This window comes from Nilaparvata lugens, chromosome 10, assembly GCF_014356525.2.
Source record: "Nilaparvata lugens isolate BPH chromosome 10, ASM1435652v1, whole genome shotgun sequence".
NCBI classification, from domain to species: Eukaryota; Metazoa; Arthropoda; class Insecta; order Hemiptera; family Delphacidae; genus Nilaparvata; species Nilaparvata lugens.
The window spans coordinates 18,459,823-18,484,627 of NC_052513.1; the positions used below are offsets into that span (position 1 = coordinate 18,459,823).

The 24,805-nt window shown below is 35.4% G+C and overlaps 2 protein-coding genes across 2 annotated transcripts; one reads left to right on the forward strand and one right to left on the reverse strand.

Annotated features, from left to right (window-relative positions):
• Positions 1-3,977: 3,977 nt before the first annotated feature.
• Positions 3,978-18,515, reverse strand: LOC120353340. The gene is made up of 5 exons (XM_039436641.1): positions 18,492-18,515; positions 13,549-14,414; positions 11,404-11,500; positions 5,093-5,248; positions 3,978-4,463 (listed from the first exon to the last, which is right to left on the reverse strand). Exons 1-5 carry the CDS (start codon positions 18,513-18,515, stop codon positions 4,404-4,406), a joined length of 1,203 nt encoding a protein of 400 aa, XP_039292575.1. The 3' UTR covers positions 3,978-4,403.
• Positions 18,516-19,246: 731 nt separating this feature from the next.
• Positions 19,247-21,106, forward strand: LOC120353341. Its single transcript, XM_039436642.1, has one exon. The coding sequence runs from the start codon at positions 19,247-19,249 to the stop codon at positions 21,104-21,106; it is 1,860 nt and encodes a 619-aa protein (XP_039292576.1).
• Positions 21,107-24,805: the final 3,699 nt, after the last annotated feature.

Consider the following 24,805-nt stretch of genomic DNA (forward strand, 5'->3'; position numbering starts at 1 on the left):
ACCATCACCCCAACAAAACAGTAAAAATTAACAATAATCAACAGTTATCGACTTGAGATACAGTAAGAGTTGCGACATGAATTCCCTATACCATGGGATATCTACTAACGCTATTGTTTCTCTATGATTATTCATAGTTTATATTTATTTATTCATTATCTCAGTCGTACAATTAGTTTTATTTATATGAGGAGGCACAACATGCTTATGCCCAAAACTGTCCCTTTTCAAATTCATTCTACAGTCCAAATCAAAATCTAGGTTAAGCTACTATCACTCATCAATACAACAATTTATTCACATTTCAAAAAACAAACACATCATTAATTACAAATAGATATAATATGAATTCGATTTAGAATGATATACTATGTTTGCTACAATATTTGTTAATATACTAACTAACATCTAACAATATATGAACTAACATCATCTAGTTACCATTTTGAACTTTCTGAAGTAAACATGTTTTCTAAAAAAAAAAATAAACGAAAATGAGTTTCTCTTGTTGAATTTTTCTTCTCATAAGATCAGCTGGATGATCCCACACACAAGCACTTCTTCACTCACTTCCACGGTATAGACAGACGACAAAATTTCCAGCTGTTTTTCCAAAGTCGTATTTATCCTTCAGCGAGTTATCCCAGGGTTGAGACCTAGTGCAATCGAATCTTCATATCATAAACCTAATTTGTTCCAAATTTCGTGAGAATCGTTAGAGCCGTTTCCGAGATCCGGTCGTCACATACATATATATATATATATATATATATATATATATATATATATATATATATACATAAAAACATTTAACATCTGAACATATAAACAGAAATTGCTCGTTTAATAGTATAGGATAATTGATTAATTGGAACGAGAATGAACAGTTAATATTACATCAATAAACCTATCCATGCTATCCTTTTCTAGCTCTGCAACGTTGCCAGACATTTAGCAGTGTAGAAATATAATGTTTAAAACAAAATATTCTATCTCAGTCATGAGAATCTCTATTATTGAATCATTGGGAAATATATTCTTTATACGAATAAAATATTTCGTTGATCATTTGTCACGAGAATGAACAGTTGATGATATTACATCAGATATACCGGTATCAGCTATATTCTATAGATGGCAGTGACAAGGCAGAGAATCGGCAACGCTGTTCTCCTATCTTTTTCCACTGTCATTATAACATGGACTCACTATAGAGCAATTAGTTCGTCTGGACTAGTCTAGAGCACCACTTCGATGAATCTATTAATGCCACAATAGATGTAGAGCTACAGAAATGTCTAGAGCACCGCTTGATACATTAATTGATCCCACAAGAGCTGTAGATCACTGAATACAAGTCTATAATGTGGTCCACGTTATAATGGCGGTGAAGAAAGATAGGAGAACAACGTTGCCGATCCTCAACTTGTCAATGCCTTCTATAGACGGTAGCTGATACAGGTTTTATTGATGTAATATCAACAGTTCACTCTCGTTTAAAATAATCAATATATTATATTTTATCAAGCGAGAAATTATATTTTTCAATAATTACATAATGAATTTCCAATTAATTTATCAATTTTACATTGTTAAAAGACCATCTGGCAACAGAGCAATGCGAGAAAGAGATAGCGCTATCTGCTTTGTTGAATAATAAAATAAGGATAGCAACATCATTGCTAATCTAACACTGCCATTATAACGTGGACCTCACTATAGACAGGTCTAGGACACAAGAGTTGTTGGATCTATCAATTGATCTTAAAAGAGCAGAAGATCATTTAGTATGAGAGAGTAGTCTAGTGTGGGGTCCACGTTATAATGGCAGTGTTTGATCAACATTGGGGTTGCTATATTTGTCTATCATTCGACACAGCTAATAGCTCTATCCTTCTTTAGCTCCACATCGCTGCCAGATCGTTCTTCAACACTATGGACATGTGATTCATCAACTGGATTTATTTATCTTTTTGTCATAGTCATTCAATCTCAGCTGTTTTCCATGCATGAAATCAAGCCGGTAAACATCTGTATGCAGAACAAATAGACATTTGATTCTCATTACAGTACAGCATACTCTACTGTAATGAAATCATATGTTTTCTTTACAGTCGAGTATGTTTCCTAGTTCCGAAATAGTAACAGCAAAACTGCTTCAAAAAACACCTTCAGCGCTCCAGGTGGAAGTTTTGTTAACTTCCACAAAATTCCTGATTCCGAATTTGTAAACTAGGTTATGTTGATAGAATGCATGTAGTAACTTCAGCACAAGCAGGTAATGTTTTCTATTTCTCAATTATTCTTTTTTAGATTATTATTACAAAAAATAGTGTAAGTTACTTGGACGTGAATGTCTTTTGCAGTGCTCGAATGAAATTCTAGTCTCGGCTAACGCCGCATCAAGAAACATCATTCTCGCCTGCAAAAGTCCCTTTCCCATCCTTGTGACATAAGATACTATTATGATTCGAGAGGGAAAAAGTATTGAATCAATTTGTTCTTATTATGATGAAACATTGAATTTCATTTGATGCAAATCTATAATCAGAATTCTGAATCATGAAACTTTGTATTGAAAACACAAAGGAGAGAGTTTGGAGACAGTTTTGCAACGTGCCAAACAGTTGCTTCCTGCATTGGTAAAATTTTTCAAAGAACGAGGTGAGTATCTTACTGAACTCGAAGATCCAACATGGCTACAAAATTTTGCATTTCTCACAGATATAACTGAGAAGTTGAATGATTCAATTTTGCAGCTTGAAGGGAAAGATGAGGACATTGGTGGAATGATTTCAACTGAAACATAGTTTTCCAAGAAGCTCGAGATGTGGGAAAAGAATGTCGTCCAGTTTGAATATAAACACTTTCCCAGTCTGAAGAAAATCAATGACGAGAAAAATCCTGCATAGCATCGCAGCAAAAACCAAGAATACGTTAAAATTCTTTCAGACTTGAGACAACAGTTTAATCAACGATTTCAAGATTCTAAAAGCGTATCGAATATGGTATAGTTCATTCTCTTCTTTTGTAGAGATCGATGCAGAAGATTTTGCAGCTTGTGTTGTGAAACAGGCTTCAGTTGGAATGGAATTTGTGGATGTTCAAAATGATCTGTCTCTCAGATCACTTTCTACAACTGTAAATATTTTTGCCCAAAGAAAAATATCCAAATATCATTCAAGTTGCATTGAGGGTGAAAGCTATGTTCAGCTCTACCTACTTGTGTGAAGCATCTTTTTCTAGTATGAAATTCATAAATAATCTATAAATTATTCACTTAATAATTGCCTGCATGTTCGTGTTGAAATACATAAAAAGTGTGAAGAAAGATAGTATATAATAAGCTAAGTATAGTAAATGGAAATTGATAAGAGCATATCATTCATGCTAACTTTTATCTGTACTGTATTCTTTATTGATTCATACAGTAAGTACATCATCAAAATGATAGGAAAAGAAAAAATAAGGTAACCTTGTGCTATTCCTCTCCCAAATTTAGATAAGGTTGCACATAGTCAAAATAGGTTAAGTCTTGTAGTTGTTTACTCCACACAATTTCCAGTCCTGAATTATTTTCACAAAGTAGATTTTTGAATTCAGATACTTCAAAACCAAATAAAGGAGAAATCTAATTTACATTATTATCACTTGTACTAAAGTTTACAGGATAAGGATACCACATACCACCTTAAGTTTAGATTAATACTCCATACTCATCTATACTTCATACTCTTGATACTCCATTCAGTGGAAGCCGAGTTGAATAAGTTTTCTTCCTTAACACACATGATGCTGGGTCTTCCTCTTGGGAGTATCCTATGTATAGCCTTGATGCATGCATTAATAAATTATTTGTTGCAAATAGGTTGAAAGTTCATCCTGTTGCTCATAATGTCTGGATTACGAGAGTAAGGGCTGTTGTATCATGATTGAAGTTTTCATGACAAATAACGAAACATTTTTCATGTTTATCGTTTATGTTATCATTTATTCATTCAGACAGTGACTACACTATGATTTGATGATAAAAAATGATTAGCTCTTGAATCATTTCGTTCATGTTATCTTCTCTTTATTCAGACAGTAACTGCACTATGATTGAATGATAGTATGATAAATAATAATGATTGGCAATTGAATCATTCCAATATCATTTCGTTCATGTTATCATTTCTTCATTCAGACAGTAACTAAACTATGATTGAATGATGAATGATTGAATGATTGGCTGTTGAATAATTTTTATTGGAGAATTTCTTCATTGAAATAGATGAACAATAGAGCTGCTGTAAATATCATCTTGAGTCTGTGATTGTACAGTGTAGCAGTAACTGATTTTTACAGTTAAAATTTTTGGATGATTTGTCTGGAGTTTCATCCCAATTTTTAAAATCCGACTCCTAGTTAATTTTACTCGACCGTTCCAGAAAATTGAAGTAGGAATATGCCGCTTGCACCACCTGCAAAAAAAAGAGAGATTGTTTTAGTTCAGTTCAGTTTAATTTGAATTGATTGAATTTGAGTTTGAAAATCTCGACATGACCTAACGACTACTTTTTCAACCAGTATTAACATATAAAGGAGAGATAGCATAAGGCTAACTTATAGATAACTAAAGCTATCTTCTAGCTAACTTATGCTACCTTTTCTCTATGGTTAAGCTATCGTAGACGTAGTTTCGATCACATGTATTATAATTTATAATAATAAAAAGTGGTTGACAATTTCAAATTTGTGTTTCCATAGTTATTTTTTAGTGTTATACATGTGATCGAAACTAGGTTTACAATAACTTAACCATAGAAAAAAGATTATAAATTATTATAATAATAAAAAGTGGTTAGCAATTAGAGATTTGTGTTTTCACTACGGAAAAGTACCACAACATCTCTCACAACACAACTGTAAGGTTGAAAAATCACTATATTTTTAAAATTGCTCTAGACTATCCCTTGCTATCTCGGCTACCCTCAAGCTATATTTTTTCTATGGTATCACTGTAATTTTTAGCTTCAGGAACATGTAGCATAACACCAATTTATTACAATTTTCAAAATTTTCTCACTAAATGTTTTCAAAAATTACTCACAATTTTCAAATTATTCCTGTTCAGTGTGAATATATTGAAGGAGACAATTTTCGGCGTCCTAGTGGTTCGTGTCATCAGAATTTTTAAACAACTGCTGAAATATCCCGGCTTGGCGATCCAGCAACAGTCGTACAGGGCCAGTTCCAATTTTTCACTCTGTTAACAAATTTAATCGAAAAATCGTTATTCGAACAATAATAATCTATAATATAAAAATCTGGTGTGGCACACTCACACAACTTTCCTTGCTCACTGAACTGTAAGCCTCATTCTTAAAGGAGAATTATTTTTGGGAATAACATAATGACGATTGGCGGCAACATATTTGAAACTACGATCAGACTTCTGTATATGTGTATATATAATTGTTTTCAGAGTACTTTTTCCTGTGTGTAAATTGTGAAATTCGATGATATTTATCGAAAGTCGTCAAAAAAACTGTTCTACAGATGAAATATCTCGACTATGTGTTCTTTTTATGAACTGCTATACCTACCTACCTCATGCACGAGAAAGAGGCTACAAAGTCCATTTCTCAAGGATTGGGTGGACCCCCCATTAGTTTCCCAGAAAGGAGACTCATGCCAGTCAATAGAGCTGATAAATAACTATACAGGGTATGAATTTAAAAAAAAAATTGGTCAAGTCATTTTTGAGAAAATTGTGAAAAACATGGTTTTTTAGTAATTATCCGCCATTTTTCTCGAGATTATTACGGAGCTCCAGCAATTTTTCCAGGAAAAAAACTCATGTCATTTGATAGGGCTTATGAATAGCTATTCATGGTTTGAATTTGAAAAAAATCGTTAAAGCCGTTTTCGAGAAAACCGTGAAAAACATGGTTTTTTAGTCATTATCCGTCATTATTCTCAAGAATATTACGGAGCTCATGGAATTTTCCCAGAAATGAGACTCATGCCAGTTGATAGTGAAGAAAATCGTTAAAGTCGTTTTTGAGAAAACGGTGAAAAACATAGTTTTTTAGTAATTATCCGCCATTTTTTCCGCCATCTTGAATTGGATTTTATTGAATTCCTTATTGTCGGATCCTCATGGTATAAGGACCTTAAGTTTAAAATTTCTATTCTAATTAACTCCATTCCTAATTAACCGATTGACTTGAAATTTCAAACTTAAGGTCCTTATACCATGAGGACTCGACAATAAGAAATTCAATGAAATTCAATTCAAGATGGCGGAAAAAATGGTGGATAATACTAAAAAACCATGTTTTTCACGTTTTTTCAAAAACGGCTCCAACGATTTTCTTTAAAATCATATCATGGATAGCTATTTATAAGCCCTATCAACTGACATGAGTCTCATTTCTGGGAAAATTGCAGGAGATTCGTAATATTCTCGAGAAAAATGGCGGATAATCACTAAAAAACCATGTTTTTCACGGTTTTCTCGAAAACGGCTCTGACAATTTTCTTCAAATTTATACCATCGATAGCTATTTATAAGCCCTATCAACTGACATGAGTCTCATTTCTAGGAAAATTGCTGGAGGTGCGTAATATTCTCGAGAAAAATGGCGGATAATTACTGAAAAACCATGTTTTTCACGGTTTTCTCAAAAATTACTCGACTGATTTATTTCAAATTCATACTCTCTATAGTTATTTATCAGCTTCATCAACTGGCATAAGTCTCCTTTCTGGGAAACTAATGGGGGGTTCACCCCATCCTTGAGAAATGGACTTTGTAACCTCCTTCTCGTGCATGAGGTAGGTAGGTAAAGCAGTCTATAAAAATAACACATAGTCGAGATATTCCATCTGTAGAACAGCTGTTTCGACGACTTTTAAATAATCATCGGATTTCACAATTTACACAAAGGAAAAAGTACTCTGAAAACAATTATATACGCACATATACAGTAGTCTGATCGTAGTTTCAAATAATTATGTTGCCGCCAATCGTCATTATGTTATTTCTCTAAATTATTGTCGTTTAAGAATGAGACTCCCAGTTCAATGAGTAAGGAAAGTTGTGTGAGTGAACCACACCAGATTTTTTTGTGTAGTTGAGAAGTTGATATTGTGGTAATTATTCATATTGAATGAAAAAGACTGAGAAATTGTCAAAAACCACTGATTCATTGATAATTAGAAAGACCGGTTTCGGTTATTACACCATTGTCAATCTCTGTTTATCAGATTCTTCCCATATTATCAATAAATCAGTGTTTTTGACAATTTCTCAGTCTTTTTCATTCAATTAAAAATTATCCTACAGTTATCTCTACTGAACCACTGGAAAATTGATGTGGAAATCAGGCATCTCAAAACATTAACTACCGGTTGCACAAAAGCCGGTTAAATTTTTACCGTGATTAATTCCACGAGAACCAATCAGAGAAGCCGTCTTTTCAAAAAGCCTTCTCTGATTAGTTCTCGTGAAATTAATCACGATTAAAATTAAACCGGCTTTCGTGCAACCGGGCCTTGAAGATCTAAAACATCTCAGTGATGGAAAGTTCAAACCAATGATAGAGTAAGAATCTATGAGAAATCTATGTTTTCAAATTTAAGCTTATCAACAGATATTGTGTTGATAAAACTGTCAACCCATGAAATAATTTTTAAAATTATTGGTTTAGTGATTGAAGAGACTTGAGATTCTGTCAATATTCCACTCTCAATAGAAAATATTATTTTACAGGAGCATGCTTTCGTGTGTTCTCACACATCATCCGCTGGAATGTTGTCAAACTCTAGAATTTCTTCGCGATGGAATAGGAAAATTATGTTTGACGCATCATCACGTCTGAACTACTGTCCTGATAAACTTGCAATTTGCGTATAGATTCTTATTAACCGAGAATTGTTATAAACCTATTTTCAATTTTTCAATATTTTATTACGTCAAGTTTTCAGTTCGTCAAGTTTTATAATTGACCCTTCGCGGAGCACGGGTTACCTGCTAGTCCAGAATAATAATTCATTCAATGTCTGATACTCAGTTTCTAGGCCTATATAGAAATGATAATATTATATTAACAGAAAACTGTTAGTGTTCTTGGCGCACTCTAGTGAGACAACTGTAAACTTAAGTAGAGAAGCAACAGACAGCCTGAAACGAACTCGACCAATCAGAGATGACCAATGGCGGTTCCAAAATGTTCTCGCCTTCCTATTGGTCGAATTGCTCCCATCTCCCCACAACTGTTCTGTCAATGAGAAGCCTAAAATAAGCCATGTTTTGAATCAGTTCCTGTGAAATTCTCTTGTATCACTTGATTCTTCAAAGTTTCTCTCAGATAATCAATTATGATTATCAATGACATTGGTGGAATTTTCAATACTTCAATTAATAATTATTATTTGACGAGAATCCAAATTGAATGCTTTGGATCACCCTGAAGACTTCTGCTACTGCAAATATTGACAACATGATAAACAGTTGGATGAGCGATAAACAATGGAAATTCGATGAGCGCTACTATCCAATAATCTTTTGTTAGCCCGGGAACAAATATTTTTACTTTCCTTGCCCTACTACCACAGGTAAGGAAAGTATTGCTTTCTGAAAAAAAATTAAGGTACCCCAATTCAAAGTTTTCTATACGTTTCAAGGTCCCCTGAGTACAAAAACATGATTAGTGGGTGTTGGTCTGTGTGTGTGTGTGTGGAACTGAGACATATTATGACTCAGCAGTTGAACTTTTGTAATCATTCAATCAGTGCCAGTTGTACAAGAGCCGGTTAAACTTTAATCCTGATTAATACCAGTAGAACCAATCTGATAAGTTATCTTTTTGAAATGGTCTTCTCAAAATTTTACATGCTTTTGTGAGAGAAATTTTAGCATTCCTCTGGGAATTAATATCAATCCACTGTGATTAGATAGAACCTTCCTGTATGAACTGTAAATATATTATATTTATATATATATAATAAATATATAATTATACATAAATATAAATATATAATCATGTTTATATATTTATATTATATATTATATTTATTTCTTCTTCCGTAATAAATTTTATTCGCTCTTGTATTCCAGAGCGTAAATCTCGGTGCCCCGATATTTATATAAATTTGAGATAGAGCTCAAAACTCGCTTATCATAGTAAATTATCTCTTCATCCAATTCCGGTTGATGATAAAGTAATGTAAATGATGAGAATAATGAATGTATTTGAATAAGAAGAGTGGCAAAACTAGATTGAAGTTTGAGAGTGCTGGGAATAAAGCATGTATTCGAATGAGACAAAACATCAAGTCAAAAAAATGCATCAATTTCAACACTCTCAAGATCTCTTCTTTCTCTCTCCACTACGTTTTATTCGTTCATTTATCTACTCATTAATGCAAAATTACTTATCACTAGTAGTTCTGTGAACAGTAGACCTCGCGCTCAGTAAGTTACATTGACCTGTTGTTATATTTTCTCAAAAATTAATCAATAATTTATCAATTTAAAATGTCTAGAAAAAATCCTAAATAAACATAGAGCTTCCTATCCCGGAATGTGAGTGTGAGCGCTGTTATCAGGTCTGGCTGCCGTCGATACGCCAATCCAATCAACCCATCACAGAACATTCTGTGTTGTCGTGTTGGCGAAAAATCGGTGTGTTGAAATTAACAAAATAAACTACAATAATGCTGATTTCCTACAAACTTCATTTCTCACTCTTCATGATTTTAGAAATCAATTTCTGTTCCATAATATTTGTTGCAATTTTAATCATCAGATTAAAACAGGAGAATGTAAAAAAAATGTTTTCTATCAATAACTCCAAACTTCAAACTAGGATCATGGCCTTAGCTTATGGAAAGACAAAGTTAGTAGACAACTGACTACTAACGTTAATGGGAACATGGTATATAGAAGAAGACAGTAGGTGTCACGCGCATGTTTGTGCTAAATTTCCGATGAAGCTGACGTCATTTTATATCCAATCATCTGTTTTTAACAAATAAGTTTCTCAAATTGCCAATAGGTGTTGGAAACCTCGGTTGGTGGCGATGACGCAATCTAGCTGACTGGCTACCGTTTTCATCTAAATACCGTGAATGGGAAGATACATTTTCAAGATGTTCGATGTTTTTGAACGGGTAGTATTATAGTCCACTAGACAGCTGATTTATGATGAATAATTCTATAGTCTGATTCTAACAGTATTATTGGTGTTCGAATGAAACTCCTTTTCTTTTTGTATAATCCTCAAAATGCAAAATTAAAAAAGAAACTTATGTATACGTCGACGCGAAATTCGAAAAGGAACATACCTGTCAAATTTCATGAAAATCTATTGCTGCGTTTCGCTGTAAATGCGCAACATATAAACATAAAGAGAAATGCAAAACCGTCGACTTGAATCTAAAGGTGCGTACAATGATATACGCGCCGCGAACATGAGCAATTCACTTTCAATCAGCTGACTATATCTGTATTTTTACAGAAACGGTAAGATATAGACATAAAAAGTTTGGCATCAGCTGATTAAAATTGAATTGCTCATGTTCGCGGCGCGTAAATCTGTATCTGTACGCACCTTCAGAAAAACTTGGAAGAATCAAGTGATACAAGAGAATTTCACAGGAACTGATTCAAAACATGGCTTATTTTAGGCTTCTCATTGACAGAACAGTTGTGGGAGATGGCAGTAATTCGACTCACTTCGCTCGGTCAATTAAAATAATATTGATAGATCATTCTGTTCCGACCATGCTAGAGCTACTGAGCTTCCATTTGTGATGATATGATACATGAAGGTAATAGAGTAACCTTCTTATAATCTAGATCACGGAGTGATCCGTGGAAAGAGAGCTTACATAACAACCTAGAGATCCCGGTTCAAACCCGCTCATAGCCAATAGTTTTTGATCAGATCACTTCCGTGTTATCGGATGGGCTCGTTAAATTGTCGGTTCCGGCTGAAGTATGACAGTCGTCAGACCCATTGACTGCTTAAATGATATATTCAGGCGAGTTGGAACTTCCGTCAGGGACTCCCCACCAATAAAAGCCATACGAATATTATTATCTATAAACTTCTATCCTTATTTTCTACTGAGCTGATGATTTCAATCTTCAATTCATCATTCTCAAAATTAATCAGAATTATTGAATGAAAAAGACTAAGAAATTGTCAAGAACCACAGATTTATTGATACTTAGAAAGACCTGAGTTTATCAGAGATTGACAATGGTGTAATAACCGAAACCGGTCTTTCTAAGTATCAATAAATCTGTGGTTTTTGACAATTTCTTAGTCTTTTTCATTCAATATGAATAATTACCACAATATCAACTTCTCAACTACACAAAAAATAATCAAAATTAATTGAAATTACCTGAAAGCAGAACAGAGCAAAGCAAAGCTGTAGGCAGACAAAAGTGTTCACATAGAACAGTCTATAACGGAAACCGGTGTTCAGGATTCTAATTTTCCTGTGGGAATGAAAGAGGTTACAAATTACACATAGTTATGAATTACGATAAGTAAATATTACTCAATAAGAGTTAATTGACATTAACTTGCCGTCAGTCATGTTCGATGTTACAAGACAGACAAGGATTTCCATGTTTTGATTGAATATTTTGTTAATATATCAACAATAACGATTAAATATAATTAATTAATTCAATAAATAGAATAAATTTAATTTAAATAAATTCAATATAATTAAAATAATATATATATATATATATATATAATATATATATATATATATATATATATATATATATATATTATATATATATATATATATATATATATATATATATATATATATCATTTGATATAATATAACAAATATTAATTTGTTATATTCATATTACTGTTGAAGGACAATCTGGCAAATAGCTGGAAGAGGATAGTGCTATCTGCTTTGTCGAATAATTGACAAGGATAGCAACATCAATGTAAAATTAAATACTACCATTATAACGTGGACCTCACTATAGTATTAGCAGATGAAATACACACGATTACAGAGTTGGCAAGATTAGTTTAAGTTCAGTTCAGTGACTCAGTGAGAAATGATTCAAGGATTTGATGAAGGATCTTGAAGAATTGGAGTTTACTTACTACCATTGGAATCCTGCCCTACTCCATAATTATTCTGAGATAGCTATCTTCTTCTTATTGGAATAGTCTTTAGAACTTCAGTTTGTTTTTCGAATTGTTTGTATTGTACATAATATCTAGCAATAACTTGAATTGAAAGTTCCTCTAATGATGTTTATCTTCAACAAAATATATTCTACCGTACAGTCTTTATGATGATGATGGATATCATCACAAAGTGATTTCAATGATGATGATGATGATGAATAATGATTTCATGACTTCCAATAATATTGACATGATTGACATATTGAATTAAGACATGATTAAATTACTTGAATCGAAAGTTTGTTCAATGATGTAAATATTATTTTCTACCGTACTGTTTTCTATGAGTGATATGATGATCATGATGGATATCATTACAAGATCGATGAAATATCAGTATTTTAGCATTTCGAAATATTTATCTTCAATTAGCAATAACTTTCCCAATGATTAACAGTATTTCCAAGATTCCTTTAAACACATCCTGAGTAAACAAATCAGTCTCTATTTTAAACAGTTTCTCAATTAAAGTTGATATTACCAATCTTTTTCAACCGTGTTTACATTATTTATTCATAATGTCCAGTAGAAGGTAACTGAATTTCTCAATAATCAACATATATGTTTGGGTGGAAGAGAGGGTTTAAAAGTCCTAACTCAACCATATAAAGCCTAACAAGTAATCAGTACTCCGTAAGGATCTAATTTATTAAGAACTTGACAAACTGAAAACATGACCTTCTGAGAAATTTGAGAATTTAAAAGCGGACTTCAACCATTCTCGGTGGATTGAGAGTCTATATGCAAAATTTCAAGTTAATCAGTCCAGTAGTTTAGATGTTATGATACGTCATTTGTGAATTTCTTATCCCTGACTTTTATAATCCAATCCTTTCCTTTATTATAATAAAGATAAACATTATTTTGAAACTTTACTCTCCATTCTTCATTCTTTATTGATTCATACAAGTACAACATCAAAATGATAGGAAGAGAAAAAAAGGTGACCTTATGCTGTTCCTCTTCCAAATTCAGATAAGGTTACACATAGTCCGAAATAGGTTGAGTCTTGTAGTTGTTCACTTAACGAAATTTTCAGTCTTCAATTATTTTCACGAAGTAGATTTTTGGATTGAGATGCTTCAGAACCAGACATGGAAGGGATATTCCATATTATTATCACTTATAATTTAAAACTAAATTGAGAAATTGGAGAAGTTTTCGGCAATAGCCTGTTTTTGCTTTTCCAATCTTTGTATTATTTTTGCTAACCTAACAAATAAAATAGGAAATATTCACAAATTGAAAAAATAATTTTGCAGGTACAGTAAATTTAATTTTTTAAACTAAAACTCAGTAAATATAACTAGCAACATACCTGAATATGAACTGATGATGTTTGGAGATATCGTTGATGATCAACCTCAAGACTGCATTCCTCTCACATTGTCCGTCTTTCTCTCTCCTCTCTTCTCTCACATACATTCCCTCTTCCTCTCTCCACTCCTCCTCCACATACTCCCCAAAATTCAAGTTCATCTCTTTCAAGCACATCACAAACAGCTGGATCTCAGTCAGCACATTGTTAACAGCCAGGAAAGAAACTTGAAAGATTGCCACAATCATAACAGCTGTGTACACGATATAAACCACTTGGAAAAGAGCGAGAAAAAGGAACTGGTAGGTATGTGTGAAAATGAATGGGTCGGAGCGGTAGGGGATTTGGATGATTAGGGGGAGGGTGAGTTTTTCGAGAGGGATGATTTTGAGGAGGTGGAATATCGTGCCGAGAACTGGGGTGGTCAGGTAGCTGAGGTAGAGACCGACCAACGCGAATTTAACAGAGTTTGCAGATTTGACGGATTCCAACTCAGTTTTCTCAATAAATCTACATTTTTCCATGTACAAACTTTTCTCAACTAGGTGGACATATTTTTGGTGTAGATAATACCCGGCTTCGATCATCTGGGTCAGGATTTCCGTTTTTTCGGGCATGAGGTACAGATCGGAAGAGAGGAAAACTACGCTGAATGTGAAGTTCAGACTTTCGATGGCCGATACCCTGGAGTTGAAGTTCCATCTTGTCCAGAACTTGAGGAGCAGGAATAGGGTTTGGAGGATTAGGTAGACGAAGGTGGAGTAGATAAGGGTGCCTAGAGGGGAGGGTTTCTTGGGGGAGTAGATACGGCAGAATTTTAGATACCGTTCGATGCTGGTTCTGACTCCGGTAAGGGTGTGCTCTTCCTGAAAATTGAAAAAATATATGAGGCTTGATAATCAACTTTTGAAAAATGAGTATATTCCTGAAAATTTCAGGAATTCAGTGATCCCCTCCATGAAAACTAAAATTTCTTTGTTGAATGAAAAAGACTAAGAAATTGTCAAAAAACCACTGATTTATTGATAATTAGAAAGACCGGTTTCCGTTATTACACCATTGTCAATCTCTGATAAACAGAAATTTATCAGAGTTTATCAGAGATTGACAATGGTGTAATAACCGAAACCAGTCTTTCCAATTATCAATAAATCAGTGGTTTTTGACAATTTCATAGTCTTTTTCATTCAATATGAATAATTACCACAATATCAACTTCTCAACTACACAAAAAGTTTCTTTGTTGAAGTTATATCATGTTTCATGCTACATCGAGGTTATTTTTCATCAACTTTGTAACCGGAATTAACTTATTCTGGCTGATATATAGTACTGATCAAACTGGATTAGCGTTGATAGATGAGCTTCATCCAATACACATCCTCAATGAATTAACTATGATGAGTTGTAAATGAACCAGAATGAGTAACTCGAACTATAAAGTGATGAATGAGAAACTTGAACATTACAAAGCGATACACACCACAATGAGACTCATTTCATACTGTCAGCATAGATTCAATGTTTTCCATTGTTTTTCATTCATAAGAGTTGCTGACAATACAAAGTGTACTCACTACAATCATAGTGAGGTCCACGTTATAATGGCAGTGGAGAAAGATAGAAGAACAACGTTGCCGATCCTCTGTCTTGTCAATGCCCTCTATAGATGGTAGCTATACACGTTTAAAATAATCAAATATATTCTATTAAGCAAGAAATTATATTTTTCTCAATAATTTCATAATGAAGACCCTCTATTTTGTTCACTTGTTCGATGTCATCTGAAGTATGCTTCTATTATTTGAAACAGAGGCAGACTATGTACAGAAAATTTGTGCATCTTGTATTAAAACTCATGCCAGACATGGAGGAACTCTCTAAAGGTGCGTACAGATATACGCACCGCGAACATGAGCAATTCACTTTTAATCAGCTGATGCCAAACTTTTTATATCTATATCTTACCGTTTCTGTAAAAATACAGATATAGTCAGCTGATTGAAAGTGAATTGCTCATGTTCGCGGCGCGTATATCTGTACGCACCTTTACAGACAATTCTGCGAGTCCGTGAAATTTGAATCTCTGGAATGGAGAAGAGCCAAATTTGATGCGATGTTCTTAAATAAATGTGTTCATGGGCAAGTGAATATTGGTGATCGAGGAGTTGGAGTTGCTGTTCCTCCACGGAATCTGAGACACTATCATCAATAATTTCACGCTTTCCTAGGAAGCTGTACCACCCCTCTTGAGAGGTATATTGAAGTTGGCAATAGATTGTCTAATCAAATTGACTACTTTGAAGCACCCAACATTTTTAAGAGGAAAATTCGAAACAATGTAATATACTCTTGATTGATACGAGTTATGAATGTTTTTTTTTTCTTGACAGCTGCAATATATACCAAGGCCATGTGCCGTTCTATTGCACGAAAATGCCTAAGCATACTTACTATAGTGAGGTCCACGTTATAATGGCAGTATTTTTTCAACTTTGGTTTTGCTATCCTTGTCTATCATTCGACAAAGCCGGTGGTACTACCCTTTTCTAGGTCCACAACGATGCCAATTATGTTTTTGACGGTGTAGAAATATAATTAATTAATGGAGAGAATCGGCATCGCTATTCTCCTATCTTTATTCACTGCCATTATAAAGTGGACCTCACTATAGTCACTTGACGCCATGTGGTGGAACGGGTTGGCTGTAAGGGCAGATGTGGAGGCCAACTATTATTATTATTATTATTATTATTATATAAGAAGAATTATTTTGTTAATTAATGATTAATTCTATAGTGTTGAAAGACGATCTGGAAACAGAGCAAAGCGAGAAAGAGATAGCGCTATCCGCTTTGTTGAATGATAGACAAGGTTGGCAATACCATTGCTAATCATACACTGCTATTAAAACGTGGACCTCACTGTAGCAGGTAACTCGTGCCCTGCAAGGTTGTAATTTATTTAGAAAATTGACCTACTAGAATCTTGAAGGATTGAAAATATGCCTATAACCATCCTCGGTGAATTCCCAGTTGATCAGTCCAGTAGTTGAGACGTGATGATGCGTCAAACATGATTTCCCTATCCCATAGGTGTATGAGCCATTTATTTTTCATTTTATTATAAATTATAGATCAATAAAAAGCTAATTTCGGTTGTAGCGGTCTCTAGCGAGTGAACTGCCAACTTCAGGCTGTCTGCCTGAACTGAACTAAACTCAACCAATCATTGGTCGTCACCAATGGCGGTACCAAAATGTTCTCGCCTTGCTATTGGTCGAATCGTTTTCATCTCGCAACAACAGTGTTCTGCAAATGAGAAGCTCACGATACGCCGTGTTTCCAATCAGGTCCTGTTGAATTCTGTTATTACATACTGACAGGTGACCCGTGCTCCACAAGGGTCCAATTTAAAACTTGACAAACTGTAAACTTGACGTAATGAAATCTTGGAGAATTGAAGATAGGCCTATAACAATCCTCGGTGAATTAAGAATCTACATACGAAGAATTTCCAGTTGATCAGTCCAGTAGTTCAGACGTGATGATGCGTCAAACATAATTTTCCTATCCCATCCTAAAGTAAATTTTTTCCATTATTAATTTCCTTGCCCTATACCATAGGTAAGGAAAGTATTGCTTTCCAAAAAAATTAGAGTACTCTAATTTCAAGTTTTCTATACGTTTCAAGGTCCCCTGAGTCCAAAAACATGATCTTTGTGTGTTGTTCTCTCTCTCTCTCTCTCTCTGTGTGTGTGTGTGTGTGTGTGTGGTGTGTGTGTGTGTGTGTGTGTGTGTGTGTGTGTGTGTTTGTGTGTGTGTGTGAATAAGAATAAGAATAAGAATGCTTTTATTCCTTTGAGCACATAAAAAATGGCAATTGGAAACGTCAATACAATATAATACTAATTATAATTAAAATTCATTGGTAAAAATACAATTACTATAAAATAACTTGGAAACACATGTGTAAAATGAAGTGATTTTATATAATCATACACAGGAAATGATAGGAAACCATGGTCAGCCTTGTGGAAAATAGAAAAATCGATAAGCTCAATATGGCCATCCTAGACTTAAACTGAGTTGAAAAATTGTGGGTGGGTGTGTGTATGTCTGTGAACACGATGTACGTCTGTGACTTGAAATTTCAAACTTAAGGTCCTTATACCATGAGGATCCGACAATAAGAAATTCAATAAAATTCAATTCAAAATGGCGGAAAAAAATGGCGGATAATTACTAAAAAACCATATTTTTCACATTTTTCTCGAAAACGGTTCTAACGATTTTCTTCAAAATTATACAATGGATTTACAAAGACCTTAAAGATGCATAGACTCACATGCAGCGCTAGTGACGTACTTGGAATTGAAATCGGCCATTGAGGGGGCAACCTATAAGATTTACATAGACTACCAATGCCTTTGTAATCTATTATACTACAGATATATAGATATAATATCTCGTGCTGAAATACCCCAATGGCGGCCTTCAATTTCAAGTAAGAGAATCATTGGGAAGGCATAGGCATTGTGGGTATTATCTCTTTAAGGTCTTTGGCTATTTATGAGCCCTATCAACTGACATGAGTCTCATTTCTGGGAAAATTCCAGGAGCTCCGTGATATTCTAGAGAAAAATGGCAGATCATTACTAAAAAAAAACATTTTTTTCACGGTTTTCTCGAAAATAAATCTAACGATTTTCTTCAAATTCATACCATGGATAGCTGTTCATAAGCCCTATCAACTGACATGAGTCTCATTTCTGGAAAAATTGTGTGAGTGTACCACACCAGATTTTTTTAGTATAGATGAAGAAATACGGGAAATTTGTTCACTGTAATTTATAAATTCCATAATGATTGAATAGTCTTTCAAGTTTTTTTTTGAGAACTCATTTAAAAAGATTACTTACTTTACTTTATATCAGCACTAGCCGTCAGCCTCGCTTCGCTCGCCATATCCGTCTAACGAGGGGGCTCCGCCCCCTGGACCCCCGACTAGATCGTCCAGGAATGAGATAAGCAGGCTCGCTTCGCTCGCCTGCATTTTTCATTTGAGCATTTTTATCATATGTTAGGACAATCCAGTCGGGGGTACAGACTAAACGTCTGGCTAAACGGATATGGCGAGCGAAGCGAGCCTGACGGCTAGTAATATGTGGCCAGGGATAGCTTGAGTTTGGATAAGGTAATGACTTTGGGGTAATGACAACAACTAGTTTCTTGAAATAGATCTTTACTGAGTTGAAAAGATTATTATGATAATAGTATCAACTTTTCAACCCGTGGGAGTTGCTGGTCTCCTAGCGGGCGCCTCCCCAGGTGGCGGATAGGGGGATGCCTCCTAGATATAGGGGGTACCGAGGAAATCAAATACCCGGGGCGGACCAAAACCAGCAAAAAAGCTGCTGCCTTGCAGATGGAGTTCAATGGAACTTCAAAGGCTAAGGGAAGAAAACCCTAACAGGAAATTGACTGCTGCCTTGTAGTTCGGCATTGGTTTGTCAAAGGCTAGGGAAGAAATCCCGAAAAAATTACCTGGTCCTCCAGGTTGGGGGTTTGACGAGGGGCCAACAACCTCTCCCTGGAAAAAAAAATCACACGTTGAGAATAACACAACACAGCCTCGGATTGGATCGGATAAAAATGGAAACAAAAGAAAAGGAAAATGCACCAAAAGGAAAAAGGATATGGATTTGATTTTAGCAACATGGAACGTTAGAACACTTAAAAGACCAGGAGCACTACATGCATTGAAACGACAGTTGGAACTTTACAGGGTTGAAATTGCTGAAATTCAGGAGATGAGATGGCCAGGGAACGGAATTTTGGAGAGTGGAGACTGGACCGTGTTCTTTAGTGGTAGTAATGATGGAAGTGGAATGGCTGGTACTGGATTTCTGGTCAATAGGAAAAGGAAAGAAGCAGTAATCGGTTTCAAACCAGTGAATGAGAGAATCAGCACTCTAAGATTAAGATCTCAATTCTTCAACATCACATTAGTATGCGTATATGCTCCAACAGAGGATGCGGATGAAGAGGAGAAGGAGAGATTCTATGAGAAGTTGGAGGAAGTAGTTGACGAAATAGCGCATCATGATGTGAAAATCCTCCTGGGAGACCTGAACGCAAAAATAGGTAGAGAAGAGAGATTTCAGAGTGTGATAGGGAAAGAGAGCTTACACAGTGAAAGTAATGATAACGGGAGGCGAGTGATAGATCTTGCTGTAAGAAAGGATATGATTATAAGTAGCACCCAGAAACAGCGAAAAAACATCAAAAAAGCTACCTGGTGTTCACCGGACGGGGTCACATCAAATCAAATAGATCATATTTTGATCGATAAAAGACACTGTACTGATATAACAAATGTGGAAAGCTGTAGAGGGGCTGATATAAACTCAGACCACTATATGGTCAGGATTGGTTGTAGACAGCGTATCGCAGTGACAAACAATAAGAGAGCAAAAACGCAAGCTCGTTTTGATGTGGCAAAACTGAAAGAAGAGGCGGTGTCACACAGATATGAGGAATGCTTGAAGAACTATCTGGAACAGAAAGAGGATGCATGGAACACTGAGGGAGTAGAAGGGAAATGGAGTATTCTGAAGGAAAGTGTGATTGGAGCTGCAAGGGAAGTTGTTGGCTCTAGAAAGAAGGAAATTCAGGCTCGCTGGTTTGATGAAGAATGCATAACTGCAATTGAAAGACGAAATAGGGCCAGAATGAAAATGATCCAGAGAAAAACACGGGGAACTGTGGAAGATTATAGATCAGAAAGGAGGATAGCGGATAAGTTATGTAGAAGAAAGAAAAGAGCATATGAGAAGCAGCAGTTGGAGAGTATAGAAGAGCATTATGGCAGAGGAGAGATGAGAAAGTTTTACAAAAAAATAAGAGAAGATAAGAAAGGGTTTCAACCCAGGGCAGTGTACTGCAAGGATAAATTAGGAAATATGATAGGAGATGAACAAGGAATAAAGAGGAGATGGAGAGAACACTTTGATGAAGTCTTGAACCATGGCCAACAAGAAACTGAAACTGCTTATGATGATGTGAGAACGGTACAAGAGGAAGTGGGTAGACCAATGCCTTATGAGGTGAAAGAGGCTATCAAAGATCTTGCAAACAATAAGGCCCCTGGGTTAGATCTAATAACGGCAGAACTTGTTAAAAAAGGAGGGGACATGTTTGTACAGAGGATGCATGCTCTAATCAATGAAATATGGTTAGAAGAAAAAATGCCAGAAGAATGGAGCATTGGTATAATTTGTCCAGTTCATAAAAAGGGGGACAAAATGGAGTGCCGAAACTACAGAGGAATCACCCTACTGAGTATTCTGTTCAAAGTCTTTGCCAAAATTCTAGCAAAAAGGATGACGCCATTGATAGAATGTAATATTGGAGAGTATCAATGTGGTTACCGGCCAGGAAGATCAACAGTCGACCATATCTTCACAATCAGGCAAATTCTGGAAAAATGCTATGAGTTTGATGTCAACAGATATATATTGATTTCCAACAGGCATATGACACTATCAGTAGGGTGAAAGTGTATGAGGCACTTAGAGAGTTAAATGTCCCCACAAAGCTGATCCGTCTCATAAGTATGACGATGAAAGGAAGCAGAGCTGTGGTCAAGATTGATGGAAGTGTTACAGATGATTTTGAGGTAAGAAGGGGACTGAGGCAAGGAGATGTGCTGTCAACCATGTTATTCAATGCAGTGCTGGAAAATATTATCAGAAAGGTAACCACCAACAACCCCGGGGGCACACTCTTCAACCGGATGTGCCAAATAATGGCTTATGCAGATGACGTGACCATACTAACAAGAAACAGGAGGGAACTGACAGAGATCTATGAAAAGCTGGAACATGAGGCAAGAGAAGTAGGCCTGGAAATTAATATGCAGAAAACTAAAGTGATGGTTATGTCCAGGAGGCCAGTGAATGATGGAACACAGATACAGTTATCAGGTAGAACCTTTGAGAAAGTGAAATCATTCAAGTATTTGGGCACCCTAATAACGGAAGAGAATAATGTAGCAGAAGAAGTGGATGCTAGGATAATGTCCGGAAATAGGGTGTATTTCGCCCTGCAGAATATCCTGAAGTCCAAAAATGTGTCAAAAAAAGGCAAAATAAAAATTTACACAACAGTTTTAAGACCAATAGTGACATATGGGGCCGAAGCTTGGACATTGACTACACGAGAAGAAGGTCTGCTTCAGAGATGGGAAAGAAAGATTTTAAGAAGAATTTTTGGAGCAACCAAGGAAAATGAAATATGGAGGATGAGAACAAACGAGGAACTAGGAAGATTGTTCGAAGAGACCAGTATTTTATCTGTTGTGAAAAGTATGAGGCTGAGATGGGCTGGTCATGTGTGCAGAATGCCGGAAGGGAGGGTGCCAAGAATGGTGCTGGAAGGCAAACCCGGAGGAAGAAGATTACAAGGAAGACCAAGAAAGCGGTGGGTTGACGATGTGGAAGAGGATTTGCGCAGACTTGGTGTAAGAAGATGGAGAAGAACAGCAGAATGTCGAGAGGGGTGGAAGGATGTGGTTGTGAAGGCTAAGGCTCTACATGGGCTGTAGTGCCAATAATGATGATGATGATCAACTTTTCAAAGTGGTAATTATGAATTGGATTTCTGAGTTGGGAACAACTAAATATCATTTCTGAGACAGTTCTGTATGAGTGATTAGATCTTTGTGTTGGGGTGATCCGTGGTCTAGTGGATAGAGTGCTTCCGTAGCAGCCCAGAGATCCCGGGTTCAAATCCTTTCATTACCAAAACTTTCTCAACCAGGTCTCTCCCGTGTTATCAGTTGGGCACGTTTTATTGTTGGTCCCGGCTAAAGTATGACAGTCGTAAGACCCATTGTCAAATTATATATTCAGGCGAGGTGGAAGCTTCACTAGTCAAGGGATTACTAGCTACCAACAAAAGCCATTTATTATATTAGATTTTCAGTAGCATTCCTTATGTGTTTTTGGGAAATTATTCTCCCATTTCGTGTACATTGGGAAATAATTTTTCCATTTTTTGAACGTTGTTTGTCATGGAGAAGTTGATGAAAAGGGTGATTTTTCAACTTCTTTTTTTGCAGTGGATATTATAGTGTGTTGGATTTCAATTTTAGATAGAAAATGTTTTACTTTTTGTATAGTAGAGAAGTTGATATTGTGGTAATTATTCATATTGAATGAAAAAGACTAAGAAATTGTCAAAAACCACTGATTTATTGATAATTAGAAAGACCGGTTTCGGTTATCACACCATTCAATCTCTGAGGTTTATCAGAGATTGGTGTAATAACAGAAACCGGTTTTTCTAATTATCAATAAATCAGTGGTTTCTTGACAATTTCTTAGTCTTTTTCATTCAATAAGAAAATGTTATGTTTTTAGTGGATCACTGTTATATCGAGCACAATTTATTTTCTATTTTGATTCGGTTACACTAGCTTCGTAGTAACGTCGGGTGTGGTCAGTACTTGGATGTCCTTTTTTTGGTAGAGAGTTAGTGGGGAGGATATTTTTAATATTCTTTCCGAAGAATGGACATTGATATGTCCAAAGCTCCGCCAATTTATGTAGATGCATAACAATATAATTATTATCTATAGTTATTATATTACAAATTGCTTTTTCATATCATATACAGTTCAATAATTATTTTCTTAGTCTATATCATGTAAATTCATCTATAATTTTGCTGTATTGTAAGCTATTGTATGTAAGTGTATAAGACAGTATATATTGTAATCTACATAAATAAAGTACTCAATCAATCAATCAATCAATCAATCTGATTAAAGTACTCAATCAATCAATCAATCAATTAATCTCTCATTCTACCTCTCTTCCATTTATACCCTTTCTCACTCTCTCACTCTCATTCTCTAACTCTCTGTCTGTCTCTTTCTCTCCTCCACACTCTCTCACTCACCCCCTCACACACACTCTCTTTCTCCCCCAATATCTGTCCATTTGCCTAATTAATTACCTGCCTTGAATAGAGGAGAGACAACTGCACATCCAAATTCGATTTACTCTCCGGAGAGAGGCTCTATTGTCCTAGCTTCCCCTACCACTGAGTCTCGAGAGTACCCCAACGGTCAGGCTGACATCATTTCTCAAATCTGGCCCTCTATTGTCTAATCATTTCTCGAATACCCTCATCATTTCACGAATTCCTCCCCTCTTGTACTTGATTTGTACTGAACTATGATTCCTGAAGATGCTTCTCTATCAGTAGTATCCTATCTACATTCATCAAATATTCATTATGTATATTCACATCATAATTATTCATTATGAACCATCTCAAAATTGGACAAAACTTATGAAGTGTAAACATAACCTATTTTTGGACAATTTCTATCCAAATTTGGGAAAGGAATCATTCATAATTGAGATTGATATTGTATCTATCAATGTATAAATGAAAAATCTGGTGTGACACACTCACACAACTTTCCTTGCCGTTATGAAAATTGATCACCTGACGCTAGTGTTCCCGCGCATCTCAAGTCTACTACTATTCAAATCTCAAAGATCTGACCCAGCTGGTGACAGGACAATAACACTGGAAACACACGAGGTCTGCTATCTCTTCATAGTGAATTATTCAATAGAATCAACAGTTGCCAAGAGTTTGCAATTGAAATAATCACATTATCTGGAATTTCGAGCTTATTTTCAATCTTAGGTGAAAATGTTACTGCACATTAATTGAAGGGATTTTAATGCTCAATATTTTCCACTTGAATTTTTTGGTTATATTGTATCTGAAGCCTGATAGTTGTGAATCTAAATTCAAACTTTGCATAGATTGGGCGGAGCTCCTGAAATTTTTACAGATATAGGACTTGAGCCGTTTTCGAGGGAATCGCGAAAAACCCTGTTTTTGACAACATTTTCGCCATTTTAGCGGCCATCTTTAAATTGAATTTGATCGAAATTGTTCGTGTCGGATCCTTATATTGTAATGACACACAGACGCACATACACTCATACACACACACACACACACACACACACACATACACACACACACACACACACACACACACACACACACACACACACACACACACACACACACACACACACACACACACACACACACACACACACACACTTGTACAATGTCTCACTTTCCATATTTGAGCAGGTAACCCGTGTTCTATTAGGGTCTATTTAAAAACTTGACAAACTGAAAACTTGTCCTACTGAAAT